This window comes from Haematobia irritans, chromosome 4, assembly GCF_050003625.1.
Source record: "Haematobia irritans isolate KBUSLIRL chromosome 4, ASM5000362v1, whole genome shotgun sequence".
Lineage (NCBI taxonomy): Eukaryota > Metazoa > Arthropoda > Insecta > Diptera > Muscidae > Haematobia > Haematobia irritans.
Window position 1 is genome coordinate 159,439,065 of NC_134400.1, and position 21,090 is coordinate 159,460,154.

At 31.8% G+C, this 21,090-nt stretch overlaps 1 protein-coding gene across 1 annotated transcript in view; it reads right to left on the bottom strand.

Annotated features, from left to right (window-relative positions):
* LOC142236238 (U-scoloptoxin(01)-Er1a) overlaps window positions 1–21,090 on the bottom strand; it is a 45,220-nt gene that overhangs the window by 23,023 nt on the left and 1,107 nt on the right. Inside the window, exon 2 of the mRNA XM_075307503.1 lies at window positions 6,612–7,003. Coding sequence (XP_075163618.1) covers window positions 6,612–6,812 — 201 coding nt within the window. The 5' untranslated portion in view covers window positions 6,813–7,003. The remainder of the gene's footprint in view (window positions 1–6,611; window positions 7,004–21,090) is intronic.

Genomic DNA, 21,090 nt, shown 5'->3' on the forward strand with positions numbered 1-21,090 from the left:
AATCTTTGGAACCGGGCATGCTTTTTTTCAGTGCATAATTAATTTTTTCACTTCTTAAAGAAAATTTTGTAGTTTGAAAGAAAAAATTGGAGTTCAAAATTGCAAGAATGTCTTTAGTGACATACGAAGTTCATGATGGACGCATTTGTAGTAAAATTTGCAAATTTAAAGAAATTATGAACTATTTTGTGAGAAGTACGAATTTATTAAAACTTTTTACTTCATTTGTGTATACTTTTTTCTCGTTTTTTAGTTCATTTAACTAACGTAAGCAAAAAATTATTAGAGTACAGGAAACTTTCTCCATATATAATAATACCATGAACTAAAATAAAGTTAAATTGGCTTTAGTGAAATAGAGAGTTCACTTTTTTTTTTAGTGTAGAGATTTCACGAAACCTTTTTCGCGATAGGATTAAAATACACATCAGTGTATTATGCGTATAGATAAATATGCGTATAGATAAATAAGCTCTACATGACCGGATACCAGTTATACTAATATGTTCTTGGGTGTTTACAATTTTAGGCAATTTATTTTCCAGACGCTGTATGTGACTGACCTTGAAATTCAATTTCCACAACTATTTAATTTAGTTAATGACTCCGTGTCAACTTGGCTCTATGAACCCTCACTATTGTGGCATTTAGTCAGGGCAAATGTAATCGGCTTTTAAAGTACATATTAAATTTCCACACCAAATATATATTGCGAAAATCGTATTTATCGCTTTTCCCAAAAGGGCTATTGAACGGGGTTCATTGTATGGAAAATGGAAGATGAAACAAAAACAGACACCGAACCCTCCCCCCCCAAAAGTTCTCATGTATTTAAAAACACACATAGCATCAGCATCAAGAAAAGCGAAAAATACTCATCCCACCGCCAATGGCAAAAAAAAATTAAATTCAAGTCAACATCAAAATAGTCTCGGCTAATAAAATTAACATTTAGATAGATGCCACTCAACCATTCAAAAAGCCAGCTTGTCCTCACTTTGTTTACTCTCCCCCCCCAAACCGAGTCTTGGAAAAGAAGCTGAAACCTAAACCATAATATTACGGACTGACTGACATATGAATGGACAGACAGAACGATACTGAGATGATAATAAGAGTAATTTGATGTAATGTTTGAAAAACACGAAAATACATGATCTTTTTGTTAAGATGAGTTTTACGAGACAAATCGGAAAGACATATAGATGTGAATGACTACACTCGCAAAAAAAAACTCTTCTAAACGGTGACACGGTCAAAATTTGGTCAATATAAACTTGACGTATTTCTTTCGATTTTGCATTTAAAAAACCTGAACACCCCTCATGTTGAATGTGTGTGTGTGTAGAATTTTGCTCCTATTTTGATTTTGGAATTCACTCTTCAGTTGTCAAAATGCCGTCCAAGCAAGAAGAGCAGCGTATCAAAATTTTGCTCGCGCATCGCGTAAATCCGAGCTACTCGCACGCAAAGCTGGCAAAATCGCTAAAAGTTGCCAAATCAACCGTTACAAATGTAATTAAAGTGTTTGGGGAACGTTTGTCGACAGCCAGGAAGTCTGGATCGGGGGGAAATCGAAAACCGGAAGCCGCTGAGACCACAAAGAGAGTTGCTGGTAGTTTCAAGCGAAACCCTAACCTCTCTCTCCGAGATGCCGCAAATAAGCTGGGTGTATCGTCTACAACCGTGCATCGAGCCAAAAAACGAGCCGGACTATCGACTTACAAGAAGGCAGTGACTCCAAATCGCGATGATAAACAAAATACGACGGCCAAAGCGCGATCCCGGAGGCTGTACACGACGATGCTGACGAAGTTTGACTGCGTGGTAATGGACGACGAAACCTATGCCAAAGCCGACTACAAGCAGCTTCCGGGACAGGGGTTGTATACGGCAAAAGAAAGGGGAAAGGTAGCAGATATTTTCAAGCACATAAAACTGTCAAAGTTCGCAAAGAAATATCTGGTTTGGCAAGCCATCTGTGCCTGTGGCTTGAAAAGCAGCATTTACATAGCTTCCGGGACTGTCAACCTAGAAATTTACGTGAAAGAGTGTTTGAATAAACGTCTGCTGCCTTTCCTGAAGAAACACGGTAGTTCCGTACTGTTTTGGCCGGATTTGGCATCTTGCCATTACGGTAAAAAGGCCATGGAGTGGTACGCCGCCAACAACGTGCAGTTGGTTCCCAAGGACAAGAACCATCCCAACACGCCAGAGCTCCGCCCAATTGAGAAATACTGGGCTATTGTCAAGCGGAACCTAAAGAAGACCAAAAAAACTGCTAAGGACGATCAGCAGTTCAAGGCAAACTGGCTTTCTGCGGCGAAGAAGGTGGACAAGGTGGCTGTACAAAATCTGATGGCAGGTGTCAAGCGTGAGGCCCGGCAATTCGGATTGAAAAAGAAATTTAATTTGATTTTTTAAATAAACGATTTCACCGATTTACATGTGTTTTCCCTTGACCGGCATACAAATCGACAATAATATAATTTTGTCAGTTTGTATACCCTCAACCATGACATACAAAGTTTGTAATTCTCTTTTCAATATATAAAAAATATTGGCTTTGGGACTCCATATTCCATATAATGGATAAATTCCGAGCAATTCCGATATAGTAACACACGCCCTTCTATTGAATTTGACGCTAGAGTACACTGAAAAAAGCATGCATGGTTTCAAAGATTTCGTCTTTACTATAATGATTTTGATTCCGAGCCAAAGAAGCGAAGAATTGAAGTAAGTACGCTGATAGAAAATATTGCGTTCCACAATCGTGAACGGATGGTGAAAAAACGAAAATGTTCACAAAAAATCAAAACGGAATGTTCTCGATTTTGTCCACGGGCGTTCACGCAGGCAAAGAAAAAAATGTTTGTAAAACGTGTACCGAAAACGTTTTACTTTTGTTAGAGTTTTTTTGAATTTCTTCGAAAATTTTAAACTTTTATCATCAAAAAAATTCGTTTGTAACAAAATTTTATTTTTTCAATAAAAAAAATTATTTTTGAACCAACAACACAGTCCATTTCGTTTATATCAAGCACTGTTCTTTTCTGACTTTAAGTCTTTAATAAGACACATTTTACAGTTCATAGTAAAAATTTAATATAGTAGTATGTAATGTTGAACATCTTTTCGGAATCTTTCGAACATATCTGGAATGTATGTAAAAAAAAAATACAAAAACTTTTTGGTGTTCGGTCGAAGCAGGGATCGAACCCAGGACCCTTGGTATGCAAGGCAGGCGTAGCAACCACTGCACCACGGTGCCCAACTAAATGAATGTTTCTCTTAAATAAAGTTTGTTTAATCGGCTCGAGGGCGCCGCAAGCTATGCTATATAAATATAACTTATATGGATAATTGTCTATTGATGACAATAACAGCTACATAGCTCAGTGTGTGGATAGTGTGTTGACTTATAAATTGCAAGGTCCGAGGTTCGATTCTCCGTCCAGGCGAAAGGTAAAATTTAAAAGATTTATAAAATCGTATAATTTCTTCTACATTGTTTATATTACAGAAAAAGGTCCTAAGAACTAAAAAAAACCTTATGGAAGTGAGAAAGATTTGAGGGAAAATGCAACTAGCCAGAAAAGATTGTTTTTTTTTTTAGTACGTCTTTATGAAATTGTTTTTACATCCTAGAAAAGAATAAATGTTTATGACAAAAAGTATATACTTTTCTTCCAAATAAACTTTCTTAAAGCAAAAAGCAAATAAGAAACGAACTTTATTTGTCTAAAATTTCGTTTGGGAGGAAAGAATTATTTTTTTGAAAAGTCTTAAAATAATCGTTAGACGTTGTTATTTTTAAACGATTTTTTGTTTTGTAGTCAAAATGCAAAAAGTCAACATATTTAAGGATGATTTTATTAATTTTATTAATTTTTTCAGAAGTATTAAATCCAAGTTGAAGTAAATTTTCTTTTATTTTAGGATACCCAATTTTAAATCGAATCACTTAACTATAAGGTTAAAACGACTTCATTGAAAAGTTTATCGACCTTTGGAGAAGGAAAAATCTTCAAATCAGAGAAGTGCTTCTTCTATGTTAAGCGAAATTAGGACATGAAGAGAGCCACCGTGGTGCAATGGTTAGCATACCCGCCTTGCATACACAAGGTCATGCTGCTTCGACCAAAAAGTTTTTAGCGGTGGATTATCCATCCTCAGTAAATGGGAGGGGAATTTCAAACCTTATCTAAGTGGTTTCACTGCAATGTGGAACGCCGTTCGGACTCGGCTATAAAAAGGAGGTCACTTGTCATTGAGCTTAACATGGAATCGGGCAGCACTCAGTGATAAGAGAGAAGTTCGCCACTGTGGTATCACAATGGACTGAATAGTCTAAGTGAGCCTGATACATCGGGCTGCCACCTAACCTAACCTAATCTAAGGACATGAAATCTTTGACCTCACAACAATATTTTTTTTCAGTGTAGGATAGTAATCAGAATAAACAAGTCCAATTTTCGAATTTTTAAAATTTTGATAAATCATTTTTTTGTCATCATTAGTTTCATCAGCATTATATTCCCTACGACTTTCTACGACTTTTTTGTTACAAGTCGATTTTTAACAGTATCAAGTGGTGCTCAATTGGGTCAGAAGCAATGTATTTTACACAGGCTTGCCATAGAGCGAGAGACATCACTTCCACTGCATTGACTTCGCATTACTTCTTATATTTATTATTATGATTATATTTAAAACATTTACATATAGTTCTGCCAAGAAATAGATCGCCACACTTTGGAAATTTCCAGTATTTTATTTTTCCTCAATATGTTATTTTTTTATATGGTAAAATTCAAAAAATTTAACTTTGTTGTACACTACTACGATGTAGAAAACAAGGACTTTTATGTAACCTCAAAAGAACCCCTGATGAAGTGAAAAAATGAAAAAAAAAAATATTTGAATTTGCATTAAAAGTAAAACATGTGAAAAGAATCTCCAAATTATTTTGTTCCAAACATATTTTGCAGGAAGCACTTATATAATTGGATATTGCCGAAACATTATTACGTTTGTTTATGTGAACATATTATATGTTTGGAAGCATCTTGAGCCTAAAAATATTATATGCTTGGAAGAATTTTCTCCCCAAGAAGATTGTGCTCATTCCCTTACATGATTTTCACTTCCACTAAATTTTGTAGTTCTTGGCACCTTTTTCTGTAATACAAATACTCGTACACTGAAACATATAAATATTTATCTAATATAAAAGATTATGCAACCTAAATGAGTGTGCTCACACACCCGAATTCAATTCCCGGTAAGAGTGAAAAAGTTTCTCGAATTGCAAAAAAATAATAAAAGAATAGAAGTTTAATAACAAAATTGATGAAAATAAAAATTCAGATTGGTGAAGTTTTTATTTTCAAGTTGGTTAATATTGGGAAATTTTGACAAAATTTTATTTCTATAGAAAATTTTGTCAGAATTTTATTTCTATAGAAAATTTTGTCAAATTTTTCTTTCTATAGGAAATTTTGTCAAAATTTTATTTCTATAGGAAATTTTGTCAAAATTTTATTGCTATAGAAAATTTTGTCAGAATTTTATTTCTGTAGAAAATTTTGTCAAAATTACATTTCTATAGAAAATGTTGTCAAATTTTTCTTTCTATAGGAAATTTTGTCAATATTTTATTTCTATAGGAAATTTTGTCAAAATTTTATTTCTGTAGAAAATGTTGTCAAAATTTAATTTCTACAAAAAATTTTGTCAAAGTTTTATTGCTATAGAAAATTTCGTCAGAATTTTATTTTTATAGAAAATTTTGTCAAAATTTTATTTCTATAGAAAATGTTGTCAAAATTTTATGTCTATAGAAAACTTTGTCAAAAAATTTTTTTATATAGAAAATTTTGTCAAAATTTTACTTCTATAGAAGATTTTGTCAAAATTTTACTTCTATAGAAGATTTTGTCAAAAATGTATTTCTATAGAAAATTTTGTTAAAGTTTTATTTCTTTAGAAAAGTTTGTCAATATTTTATTACTATAGAAAATTTTGTCAAAATTTTATTTCTATAGAAAATTTTGTCAAAATTTTATTTCTATAGAAAAACTTGGCAAAAGTTAAATTCTATAGAAAAAGTTACCAAAATTTTATTTGTTTAGAAAAATTTATCAAAATTTTATTTCTATAGAAAATTTTGTCAAAATTTTACTTCTATAGAAAATTTTGTCAAAATTTTTTTTCTATTGACAATTTAGTCAAAATTTTATTTCTATAGAAAATTTAGTCAAAATTTTATTTCTATAGAAAAACTACAAACGCAATAAGTGGAGACTAAAATGAATGTCTACAGACAGACGGACATCATAAAATCGACAAAAAGTCTGACCCTGAGTAGTTTTGTCAAATATACCATGGGTCTATCAATTACTTAAATACCCCATTTCATATTAATGGAGAAGGGTATAAAAAATCACTATTTTTTTCTAAAGCAACAAACTAACTTGCGGTTAACTTCGAAAAAAAAAAACAAAGGAAGCCCGGACGAAGAAGCAATGTGAAAATGTGTTTTTGTTTTTATTTAAGCCGATTGAAGTCATAGTTGAATTAATATTCATTCGTTTATTTGTACTTACCCCACTGACACAATTGAATGTGGAGAAGAGCAGACCAAAAATGACAGTAGCTGCAACAATTTGAGGCAGCTGTAGTAGTCGGTGAAGATGATGCCTACAACACTGCTGTCGTTGCATGCCTTTGACGGACGACGACGATAATGCAGAAAAAGGTAAAGAACTGTTGTTGTTGTTGTTATTGCTGCTAAATTTGTGGGCCATAATTTGTCTGTGGTGTTTTTGGTCGAACTTTGGCGAACTCTTAAGATGAAGATGAGGTGAGCGAGCGTCTATGCTTTGGATGATGATTCAGTTTTTGATGGTGACGGTACAAGTTGCTAGTAGTAGACCCCTTGATAGCTGGGTGATTGTAGTATTGTGGTTATGTCGATTGCCGATAGAATAGAAGGTAACTGCAAACACAAAAACAAAAACGAAACATTACAGATTGATAGATGATCACATAACACACGATTCCAAATGGTTGAGATACGATGGTGGTCCCAATATTAACCAACTTGAAAAATAAATTACAACAAATTTGGAAGGGGTTTCTTCTAAATTCTCCATTCTCTTTGTAAAGCATCGTAGGGACTCTGAGACTATCCCCCGTGTTTCTATATTCGGAATACAAAACTAACGCTAGGTTTAAAAATATCGCCAAACGAAACTTTTGCATTTTCTAATATGAGAATTTGAAATTCAGGCCCATATCAGTATGTCTGATTAAATCAAAATATCTAATTATGTACGGATATCTTCTTCCAAAATTTAAGATGATTTATTGAGAAATGAGAATAATATGCGCCCAACGAAAAAATGTCATCTAGAACAAAATTTTGGACAAAACGTATTCCTCTGTGTTATAAAGTATTTTCTTTAAGAATTAATTACAAGCAAATAAACGATTGTCTCTAATCCCTTTTATTTGCTTTAAAAGAAATTGGTCAAAAGACACTAGAACATTTTATATACGTTCCTTCAAAACACACTAGAACATTTTATATACGTTCCTCAGAAAAGAAAATTCTAGATTCTACGTTTGGAAAACGAGTATTGTAAACGTTGTTCTTTTCTTGCTGGATTTTGAATTCTTTTTCAAAAAGTTTAAACCTTTTTCACCAAACAAAATTTTTTTGTGACAAAATTTGTATTTTTGTAATAAAAACAATCAAGCACTGCTCTTTTATGCCTTTATGTCTTAAATTTATTTATTTATTAAAATCGTTATTATAATTACAAATTATGTCTTAAATAAGTCACTTTTTGAGATTTCGTATTAAAAATCTTTTCTTACTTTCGAAATCGTTTGGAATAAATATATCATTTGTTACACGGATGAAAAAGACTGTTTTTCATATGTTTGGCTATAAACATTATATGTTTGGAACACACATTTTTAAACACAATATTTTTGAGTGCAAGCATATAATGTTCATAAACTAGCATAACATGTTTGGGACATATATGTTAATATGTTAGAACATATTATGTTTGGGACATAAAGTGTTTGTAAATATAATATGCTTGGATGCAAACATATATTAATTTAGAAATAGCCTATAAACATATATGTGTTTAGTAGCATGGAGCGTTATTTAGCAGGGAGCGATATTGAATTAAGTTGGTGGTTGTTGCTTGTTATTACAAAATTAACATTTTATTTTTCCTTGGGCAATTGATCAGCTACTTCTTTGATCCTTACAAACTGTGTGGTCCGCTGTTCGAATCCCCGTCCGGCAAAAGGTAAAATTAAAATAAAAAAAAATCATACAATTGAATAATTTCTTCTACAATGTTTGTATTAAGGCCGGTATGCACCTCTAGCGAAAAATTTCATTCCCATAAGAAATGCATTGCTATTTATGCTAACGAAATTTTCGGTAGCGTTCAATTTCGTAAGCTGGTACGCACCTCTAATGAAAATAACAGGGTTGTCAAAAGCATATTTTGGCAGCAAACATTTAATTTATTACAATCATTGTGTGCGTAAAAGTTTTAAACGGTCTGTAAATAATAAACAATTTATTTTTGGAATAATTGGAACATATATTAAAAATTTTTAAAAGCGATTAGCTGGTTTAAAATTTGTGTACACAGCCCTGTTTTTTTGTTGTAGACTTAAATAAATTTTTGCTACCGAAAATTTCGCTAGAGGTGCATACCGGCCTTTACAGAAAAAGGTGCTAAGAACTAAAAAATCTCGTGGAAGTGAGAAAGATGTGGGGGAATATACAATTGGGCAGAAACAAAATTTTGAGCATTCAGGTCGAAAACCTATGTTGTTAGCACCTATATTACCTGTTTATTTTCATAATTCATTATGATTGTAAATATATAAATAAATAAATAAAATTTTGAGCACAATATTGTTTGGGAGAATTTTTTAAGCATATAATATTTTTGGGTGCAAAATGCTTCCAAACATATTATATGTTCACATAATAACATATTGTTTTTTGGAAGACAACATCATTGAATTTGGATGCAAAAATACAAAATGTTTGGAACTTAGACTACCCAAACATATATTGTTTAGACCAATATGCTTTCAAACATATTATATATTGGAAGAGATCAAACATATAAATGTTTGGGCAATACCCAAAAATGTATATGCTTGAAGCAAAATATGTTTGGGAGTATATGTTACAGAAGCGATTTTTTGTGAGCGTGTAGAAATTGACTGACTGAAATGTATGTTTCTTTGAAATAAAGTTTCTTTACATCGGCTTGTGGGCGTCCAAGACTGTGCTCTATAAATATAACTGCTTGTGCATTTATAGCGATAATTGTCTGTTGATGGCATTAACAGCTATGTAGCGTGTTGACTTCAGTGACACCATATCACATCCGTCAAATGTGTTGGGTGCTATATATAAAGGTTTGTCCCAAATACATACATTTAAATATCACTCGATTTGGACAGAATTTGATAGACATTTACAAAATCTATAGACTCAAAATTTAAGTTGGCTAATGCACAAGGGTGGAACACAATTTTAGTAAAAAAAATATGGGAAACATTTAAATCTGAAGCAACTTTAAGGAAACTTCGCAAAAGTTTATTTATGATTTATCGCTCGATATATATGTATTAGAAGTTTAGGAAAATTAGAGTCATTTTTACAACTTTTCGACAAAGCAGTGGCGATTTAACAAGGAAAATGTTGGTATTTTGACAATTTTTGTCGAAATCAGAAAAACATATATATGTGAGCTATATCTAAATCTGAACCGATGTCAACCAAATTTGGCACGCATAGCTACAATGGTAATTCTACTCCCTGTGCAAAATTTCAACTAAATCGGAGTTAAAAATTGGCCTCTGTGGTCATATGAGTGTAAATCGGGCGAAAGCTATATATGGGAGCTATATCTAAATCTGAACCGATTTGGTATTTTACAAGTTTTTCGGGACTCATAAAATATTCGGATGTACGGAATTTGAGGAAGATTGGTTGATATACACGCCAATTATGACCAGATCGGTGAAACATATATATGGCAGCTATATCTAAATCTGAACCGATTTTTTCCAAAATCAATAGGGATAGTCTTTGAGCCGAAACAGGACCCTATACCAAATTTTAGGATAATCGGACTAAAACTTCGAGCTACACTTTGCACACAAAAATACATCAACAGACAGACAGACAGACAGACTTCGTATGTCACTAAAGACATTCAAGCAATTTTGAACTCCATTTTTTTTCCTACAAGCTACAAATTTTTCTTTAACAAGGGGAACAAATTTTTTATATCTTAAAAATTTTCTTGAATTTGTCGAAAAATATTTGCTTATTTTTGTGATAGCGTTTGTAATACTATTTAGTTAAAATTTTCTAAAAATATAGAAAATTTCTAAAATTAACCAAAAGTTTTCTTCCTGGTGGGTTCACTGTTTTTTTCAGTGTGAAAGAAGAGTTTTCTTTCTTGAGGAACGAATTTTTAGACGAACGTAGTTTACTTTTAGCTTAAAAAAAACTTCTTTAAAGAAACTTCTTCTTTCTTTACTCTTCAAACAAAGGAGAATTTCGTTTGTCTAAAATTTCCTTCTGGAGGAATGTATGATAACTTTGGGTGTATACACAGAAATTTACTTTTGGTGATTTTTATAGTTTATAAAACGTTTTTTTTTTAATTATCTTGCATTAAATCATTTATACATTGAACTATTTTGTCTTATCTGCTTTTTAAATTGATATACATATTGTATTATTACATTTTTTTGTAAAATTGAATTTTTGAAGTGTTTACAAATTTTGGAAGCCCATTTTTTACATACTTTTTTTGGGGGGGTTTTTGAAAAAAATCAAGAACAATTTGGGGATTGTTTTCTTAAGATTTGGGGGAAAGATTCCTAGCACTACTGGTTGGCTTACAAACTGTATGGTCCGCGCTTCGATTCCCCGTCCAGCTAAAGTTAAAATTAAAACAAAATTGATAATATCGAATAATTTCTTCAACATTGTTTGTATTACAGAAAAAATGCTAAGAACTAAATAAACTTCGTGAAAGTGAGAAAGATGTAAGGGAAAATGCAACTAGCCAGAAAATATTAAAAACAAGTAAGGAGAGTCTAAAGTCGGGCGGGGCCGACTATATTATACCCTGCACCACTTTGAAGATCTAAATTTTGGATACCATATCACATCCGTCAAATGTGTTGGGTGCTTTATATAAAGGTTTGTCCCAAATACATACATTTAAATATCACTCGATCTGGACAGAATTTGATAGATTTCTACAAAATCTATAGACTCAAAATTTAAGTCGGCTAATGCACTAAGGTGGAACACAATGTTAGTAAAAAACAAGTAAGGAAATTCTAAAGTCGGGCGGGGCCGACTATATTATACCCTGCACCACTTTGTAGATCTAAATTTTCGATACCATATCACATCCGTCAAATGTGTTGGGTGCTATTTATAAAGGTTTGTCCCAAATACATACATTTAAATATCACTCGATTTGGACAGAATTTGATAGACTTTTACAAAATCTATAGACTCAAAATATATGTTGGCTAATGCACTAGGGTGGAACACAATTTTAGTAAAAATATATGGGAAACATTTGAATCTGAAGCAATTTTAAGGAAACTTCGCAAAAGTTTATTTATGATTTATCGCTCGATATATATGTATTAGAAGTTTAGGAAAATTAGAGTCATTTTTACAACTTTTCGACTAAGCAGTGGCGATTTAACAAGGAAAATGTTGGTATTTTGACCATTTTTGTCGAAATCAGAAAAACATATATATGGGAGCTATATCTAAATCTGAACCGATGTCAACCAAATTTGGCACGCATAGCTACAATGCTACTTCTACTCCCTGTGCAAAATTTCAACTAAATCGGAGTTAAAAATTGGCCTCTGTGGTCATATGAGTGTAAATCGGGCGAAATCTATATATGGGAGATATATCTAAATCTTAACCGATTTCAACCAAATTTGGCACGCATAGTTACAATGCTAATTCTACTCCCTATGCAAAATTTCAACTAAATCGGAGCAAAAAATTGGCCTCTGTGGGCAAATGAGTGTATATCGGGCGAAGACTATATATGGGAGCTATATCTAAATCTGAACCGATTTGGCTGATATTTTGCAAGATTTTCGAGACCAATAAAATATTCGGATGTACGGAATTTGAGGAAGATCGGTTGATATACACGCCAATTATGACCAGATCGGTGAAAAATATATATGGCAGCTATATCTAAATCTGAACCGATTTTTTCCAAAATCAATAGGGATCGTCTTCGAGCCGAAACAGGACCCTGTACCAAATTTTAGGACAATCGGACTAAAACTGCGAGCTGTACTTTGCACACAAAAATACATCAACAGACAGACGGACAGACAGACAGACAGACAGACGGACATCGCTAAATCGACTCAGAATTTAATTCTAAGCCGATCCGTATACTAAAAGGTTGGTATATGATTACTCCTTCTTGGCGTTACATACAAATGCACAAACTTATTATACCCTGTACCACAGTAGTGGTGAAGGGTATAAATATGCACTAACTTATAAAACCCTGTTCCACAGTGTGGCGCAGGGTATAAATATGGGAAACATTTAAATCTGAAGCAATTTTAAGGAAACTTCGCCAAACTTTATTTATGATTTATCGCTCCATATATATGTATTACAAGTTTAGGAAAATTAGAGTCATTTTTAAAACTTTTCGACTAAGCAGTGGCGATTTTACAAGGAAAATGTTGGTATTTTGACCATTTTTGTCGAAATCAGAAAAACATATATATGGGAGCTATATCTAAATCTGAACCGATTTCAACCAAATTTGGCACACATAGCTACAATGCTAATTATACTCCCTGTGCAATATTTCAACTAAATCGGAGCAAAAAATTGGCCTCTGTGGTCATATGAGTGTAAATCGGGCGAAAGATATATATGGGAGCTATATCTAAATCTGAACCGATTTCAACCAAATTTGGCACGCATAGCTACAATGCTAATTCTACTCCCTGTGCAAAATTTCAATTAAATCGGAGTAAAAGATTGGCCACTGTGGTCATATGAGTGCAAATCGGGCGAACGATATATATGGGAGATATATCTAAATCTGAACCGATTTCAATAAAATTTGGCACACTTGACTACAGTACTAATTGTACTCCTAGTGCAAAATTTCAACCAAATTGGGTTAAAACTCCGTATTAGTCCATATCGGGCGAAAGATATATATGGGAGCTATATCTAAACCTGAACCGATTTCAATAACATTTGGCACACTTGACTACACTACTAATTGTACTGCTAGTGCAAAATTTCAACCAAATTGGGGTAAAACTCTGGCTTCTGGGACCATTAGTCCATATCGGGTGAAAGATATATATGGGAGTTACATCTAAATCTGGACCGATTTCTTCCACAATCAATAGGGTTCTATTCTGAGCCAAAACACATACTTGTGCCAAATTTGAAGTCGATTGGACTAAAACTGCGACCTAGACTTTGATTACAAAATGTGTTCACGGACATGTCAATATCGACTCAGGAGCCCACCCTGAGCATTTTTGCCAAAGACACCATGTGTCTATCTCGTCTCCTTCTGGGTGATGCAAACATATGCACTAACTTATAATACCCTGTTCCACAGTGTGGCGCAGGGTATAAAAATGAGTTAGTCTTTATGAAATTGCGTTCACATCTTGTAACAATATCAACGTTTATCACAAAAAGTGATAAACATTTCTTCCAAACAAATTTCCTTACAGCGAAAAGCAAATGGTAAACGATGGTTGTTTGCCTAAAAATTTGCTTGGAAGGAATGATTTTTTTTTTGCCTATATGATGTACAAAATTTTTTTTTTTTATTTTCAGCACAAAACTAATTGATAATTTAATTGAAACTACTTCCCAGCAAAAACTCTCATTACCCGGTAATCTTGTAGGTAAGCCTATTTAAAAATTAATAACCACTTATTAATTGGCATCGCTTCGCATTACATTTACATACGCATGTCCTAGAAGGAAAGTACTTCTCCCCAGGCATACTTTCGGCCATAAAATAAGTAGTGCATTTAAAGCATATAATCACCTAATATGTAATGACTTATTCGTAGATACACCAAACCTTGCAAAATAGCCACTTATTGTCTCAGGCAACCAAATCTCGCAAATATTGATTTCTATCGCCGATTACAATGAATCAAAATATGGCGAGTGATGCTGTAATAGAAGAACTACTTGAATAGAAACGAATATTGTATAAATAAACAAAAAATGTAATAAATAATCTAAATAAGATGCAAATTAATTTCACACTTAAAATAGAAATAAATGTAGGTTGTTTAAGGGAATTGGATTCGTGAATTACGTTATAATATACCCACACCCTCAAAAAAAATCGCTTCTTTAACATATGTTCCAAACATATTTTGCAGGAAGCACATATATTATTGCATACTGCCGAAACATTAATATGTTTGTTTTATGTGAACATATTATATGTTTGGAAGCATTTTGAGCCAAAAATATTATATGCCTGGAAGAATTTTTCCCAAACACGATTGTGCTCATTCCCTAACTTTTAGTTTTTAGTTATTGGCACCTTTCTCTGTAATACAAATAATGTTGAAGAAATTATTCACTTTTATAAATTTTATAAATTTTACCTTTCGCCTGCACGGAGAATCGAACCGAGGGCCATACAGTTTGTAAGCCAACACACTATCCACTGGGCTACGTAGCTGTTATAGTCACCAGTAGATAATTGTCGTTATAAGTTACATTTATATAGCATAGTTTGCAGCGCCCACGAGCCTATGCAAACATAACATTATTTAACAGAAACATACATTTGTTTGCCACGTGGAGCAGTGGTTAGCATGTCTGCCTTGCATGCAAAGGGTCGTGGGTTCAATCCCTGCTCCGACCGAACTTTTTTTTTTTTTTTTTAATTTACACATTTATATTTATACTATATTAATTTTTTTTAAATGAAACTTCGAAATGTGCGATATTAAAGATTTATAGTCAGTAACAGTGCTTGATATAAACGAAATTGACTGATTTTTGGATAAAATATTATTTTTTATTGCAAAAATAACAATCTTGTAATAAAAAACTGTTTTTGTACAAAACTTTAAAATTTGGAAGGAATTCAAAAACTAACAAAAGAAGAACATGGAGTCGAGTATAAACATACATACATAATTTTATAATATAAACATAAATTTATTTAGGAGTGAACAGTTTTTTACTAGCATTTAACACCATCGCTCTAAAATTCCTTTTATTTTTCTTTAATAATTCATTTTAAAGAAAATAAACTTTTTAAATTGTTTTAGCTGTAAAACTCGAACTTAATGCCCGCTTTTATATTTGATGGTGTCCGTCAACTCCTCGTGGACTACTTTTTAATAAAGAGAAACTAAACTTTGTTTTTCTACATTTTACTGTGTAATTTTTCACTATTTCCTCCTTATTTCATTTTACCGTCCCAACTCTAAAAAGAGTATAGTGCCCTTTCGTTATTTTTATGAAGACCCCTGATTTCTTTTAACGAACCAAGAAAAAAATAATGCCAAAATGATAAACAAAACACATGTCCACACATACATAAAATGCTGCTCTCAAGGCGAAAACATAAGCTGTTTGTTTTTCAAATGTCTATTCTCTTGGTTCAGAATGTATATTCTCTTTATTCAAATGAAATAATATTTAGACTTAAACATATCAAATTTTTGGCCTTATCATAAAACAGTTTTCCGAAACAACATACAAGCGGTTTCACAGAAATTGTTCTCTTTTGACTCTTTTGCTGTGTTATATTGATATCTTTCGTCAACTCTCCCGGTTTCCATCTCTATTTCTCTCTATACTCTCTCTGTCGCTTTGAATAAAATATCACAACATATGTATGTTTAGTCGAAATTTGTAAATTTATATATGTTTGTATTCACACATATGATTTTTATGAAACATTCATGCCCCAAACATAATATATTCTAACATATTAACATAGATGTCCCAAACATTTAGTGTTAGTTTAGGAACATTACATGTTCGCACTTAAATATATTGTGGTTTAAAATCGTGCCCGAAACACATTTTGTTTATATCGGAACATATGAAAAACATATTTTTCTAACAGTGCAATAGCCAATTCACATAAGGTTCAAAATCTACTAAAAGTGGATTTTAAGTCTCTTTTTTATAAGGCAAATGGCATTTGAATTTTAGTTTAAGCGCATTTTGGAAATGTAATGTGAATGAGGTATAAGAAAGCATTTATTTAAAACATAATATGACAATGTCATTAAACACAATTATTATGAAATATTTGTGATAAAAATTTCTTAACGGAACAATTTTCAGAATTACCGTTACATTACATATTCTTTTTGATTTTTCTGTAAGCGCTCGATTATGTGAATAATTATACCTAATGGTACTATCATTTATTCTATTTTATTAATTCGTTAACTACAACTACATACAATTTGAGAATAACAATTCGAAAATTACCGAGAAGTATTTATTTTTGTCATTACAAGTTAGTCATTATAACTCGCCGCAATGTAATGCAACGTGTAATGACAGCTTTACTCCTGGTAATGTCAATTGTAATGAGATGTGGTTACCTAGTTTTTGCTGGGTTTAATTACGGAATTGATTTGAAAGTTAATTAAAAAGGTTATTGTTATAGCAGTTTTTGTGATTGAATTTTGCTTTAATCGAAAAGTGTAACCGAAAGCCATTCCTTTAACATTACCAGTAATTAAAAATTCACTAAACGCAGCATTACAAGAGCTTAGAGAGTAATAGGTTACCGATATAGCAAAAAGTCATTTCATTAGCATTACCATACGGACGAAAACAATTTATATGTTTTGATATAAAAAGATGTCTTTTGGGACTCAAATTTTTAACACATTATTTTGAAGTGTAAACAGTGAAAACAATATTTGTCGTAAGCACATAGATTTCTTGTCCTTTAAATTCAGATTTTGCTTAGCTTAACATAAAAGACACATTTTTCTGATATAGTTTATTCCTTGTTCAAAAGTTAACTTTTCAATGAAGCCGATTTGTCCTTAGAGTTAACTAATTCATCTTAAAACTGGGTATCTTTACATAAAAGAATATATGGTTACAGTGATGAACTTGTACTAAAAAATGTGAAACAAATCTTTATTATTGAAATCGTCTTACAATTCGCTAATTTGTTGTATCTATAAATGCAAACGTATTCAAAACAAGGAGATATTTCATTAATGAAAAATCAAATTTTTGCATTGTACCAAAGTGTATAAAAAATTGTACTTTTTATGTTAAAATTGTACCAAATTTCAAAAATAATGGTTGGGAATGTAGTAATCGAAAAAATAAAAATGACTTATGTAAAGGTTTTGTGCGAGTCAAAATTCAAAATATGTTTCCTTCCAATGTGTTTGTTGTCGAAGCCTTCATCATATTTTCAGTCAGTCAAACAAGTAACAAAATTGAGTATTGAAGACAAACAATTCTTGAAATACCACAACACTTGCAAAAATTGGCCCTTCGATGTTGGAAATTAAGTGAATGAAAGCAATTTTTCACTCAAGACATGACCTCAGTAATGCTTCATAAAATCGTAAATATATTCTTTTACCCATTTCAGGGTATAGACAAAATGGTCATATTTGATGTCTTGAATATTTTAAATATGCAGATTGCATTTAATCATTCAAAATGTTATATTTTATTGTCAGTTGTCAGATACACATCGAACTCCAAATTTTAAATGGATATTTTTATACCATTTGACTGACCAAAGTATACTGAAAAAAATATTGTCGTGAGGTCAAAGGTTTCATGTCTTTAAAATACGAAAGCAAAGACGCATTTCTCTAATATAAAGTTTTTTTCCTTGTCCAAAAGTAGATAAACTTTTCAATGAAAGAAAAAATTTTTGGGCTAAGGTCAAGTTGACTTTAATAATTCAGAAAAATTCTTTAAAATTAATGAAATTTTCTTCAAATTTGTTGTCTTTTTTCATCTTGGCTACAAAGCAAAAACTCGTTCAAATATAGGACATGTTTTTCAACACTTTATTTTTAAAAACGTTTTTTACTTGAAACATAGCATAATTCCTACTGGAAGTCGAGTCTGAATTTGGAAAATAAAGTTGTCATTAACTCGTTTTTAAAGGACTTTGATAGCATATGAAGAAAAAAAACTGAAAAAACGAAAAATTAAAATTTGCTTCCTAGAAGCAAGTACACAAAACCCAAATTTAGAGGAGAATTGCATCCAGAGAAGGAATATGATCACCTCAAACATGTTTTAAAAGCAAAATGCTATTTTTGGGTGGTGACCATGTAACATGGTTTTCGCAACCATGTTATTTTCTCGGAAATCATGTATCTGATTTCGGCAAGCAGGTTATGTTTGACGAGAAAATAACATTTTAGTGACAAACATGTTACATGGTCACCATACAAAAATAACGTTTTGCTCTTGAAACATGTTTGAGGTGATCATATTCCTTCTCTGCGTGTGTGTCTTAAAAGTGTCCTTACTTGTATTTTCCGTTTCTTTGGCTCGAAATCAATACCAAAATTTTTAGAGTAAAGACAAAATCTTTGAAACCGGGCATGTTTTTTTTTTCAGTGTAGCTAATATATGTGTACAATATAATTTATGTTGGACAATTAATTAATTGAGACTTCTCGAACATTTCAAAAAGTACCATTGTACTTTTGAGAAGTAGAATATACCAAATTTAGTACAATTGTACCAACTTTCACATCCCTGAGATATTTTTCGGGATTTTATTCTAATTACACTTTTTACTTGAAATGTGTCATAATTTATACTTGAAGTCCAGTCTAAATTTGAAAATTTTAACAGGTTTTAAAGGACTTTCTTCTTTGTCTCGTAAGCAAGTCAATTTTGTTTTTTCGGTGCATTATTCAAACATATTTTTTGAGGTTGTCGGGATCAATAATTTCATCATCATCTAAACTTGAAAAAAAAAGAAATTTTCTATGACCACTTTAGATGACCATCATTTTATCATTGAACCCTTCATCAGCTCAGAAAAAAATTTCACTAAAATTGGTCCAATTAAAATTTTAGTGGAGTTTTAAAAAATATTCAATTAAAAATTTAATTGATTCAACAAATTTTTTAATTGAAACAAAAATCAATCACAAACATTAATAGTATCAATTAATTTTTTAATTGAATCGATTAATTTTTTTGATTGACCTTCAATTAACTTTTTAATTGATACTATAATTTCTGTGATTGAAGACATTTCAATTAAAAAATTAATTGGATCAATTAATTTCGTGATGGAATCAGATAATTTTTTTTTGTGTGAGTGTATGATACGCTTGATCTAAATTGTACCTCGTACATAAAAAAGTGAAACAAATCTGTATTATTATTGAAATCGTCCTAAATTAGCTAATTTGTTGTATCTTGACTATAAAGATAAAATTATTCAAAAATGGGAGATGTCTTTCAGGACTTTATTCAATTACACTTTTTACACACAAATTGCACAATTAATATTTAATTGAAATGTCTTCAATCAAAGAAATGATAGTATCAATCGCCAAAGTCAATTAAAAAAATTATTGATCCAATTGAAAAATTAATTGAAACCATTAGTTTTTGTGATCGATTTTTGCTTTAATTAAAAAATTTGTTGAACCAATTAAATTTTTAATGGAATATTTTTGAGAACTTTAATTGCAAATATTTTTACTTGAAATGTGGCATAATTTATACTTGAAGTCGAGCCTGAATTTGAAAATTTTAACACGTTTTAAAGAACTTTCTTCTTTATCTCGGAATCAATACAATGTTTTTTAAGCTGTATTATTCAAATATATTTTTTAGAGATTGTGGGGATCAATAATTTCATCATCTTCTAAACTTGACAAAAAAAATATTTTCTCTGAGCACTTTAGATTACCATTATTTTATCATTGCCCAGCAAAAAAAAAACGTCGCCAAAAAAGTAATGAAAATGGTCTTTTTGGATCCGGAAGTGGTGCAAAATTGACGCAGAAGCGATGAATTTAACATGGGCTTGTCATAGGACGGAAGTCTTCCACTTCAACAGCCGTTGCACTGAATTTGCATCACTTCTTTAGGTGTGATACGAATTCAATGTTTTGGATGTAAATTAAAAAATTCTGTAATATTTTGTCATATAAATAATTTTTATAATTTTTTATAATTTTGTAATGGATTCTAACGCTTCTCGGAAACGTTTGACCTCAAATATTTTCAAAAATTCACAATTTGTTCAGATTGGATTTAGCATTTTTTTCGACAAAATTTAAATGATTTGTACCATTTAATGAATTCTTACTCGGTTTTTAACCTATTTGAAACAAAAAAGTTAAAATCACCCATTAGAAATATGAAAAAAACCAAGTTATAAAATATTGAATTAAAACAACTTCCTGGGTAGTTAAAGTAAAGAACATCATTGGGAGTCCACCTTCTGGAAGTGCTTTTAAAGTTGTGCCTTTGGAAGAACTTCCAAATTTTTTTGCTGGGTGCTTAAACCATTCGTCGATGTAAGGTACGCTTGATCTACGTTGTGGTTAAATTGTAAGGGCCGATGTTGAATGTGAACCACACCTAAACGCCAAGTTTTTTTCCGAATTTTATTTGGCATTTCTCTATTTCAGACTTACTCAATTTGAACCATGGAGAGATACACAATCCAACAACGTGTTAAATGGTTCCAAGAAATGGTAACAGTGGATGATCAATTTTCGAAGAAAATCATCTTCAGTGATGGGCACATTTTCAACTCAGTGGATTCGTCAATAAACAGAATTGCCGCATTTGGGCGAATGAGCATCCAAGAGTGATTGTCGAAAAACCAATGCACCCACAAAGAGTGACTGTTTGGTGCGGTGTATGGGCTGGCGGCATCATCGGGCCGTATTATTTCCAAAATGAGACCGGTCAGGCAGTTACTGTGAATGGTATTCGCTATCGTG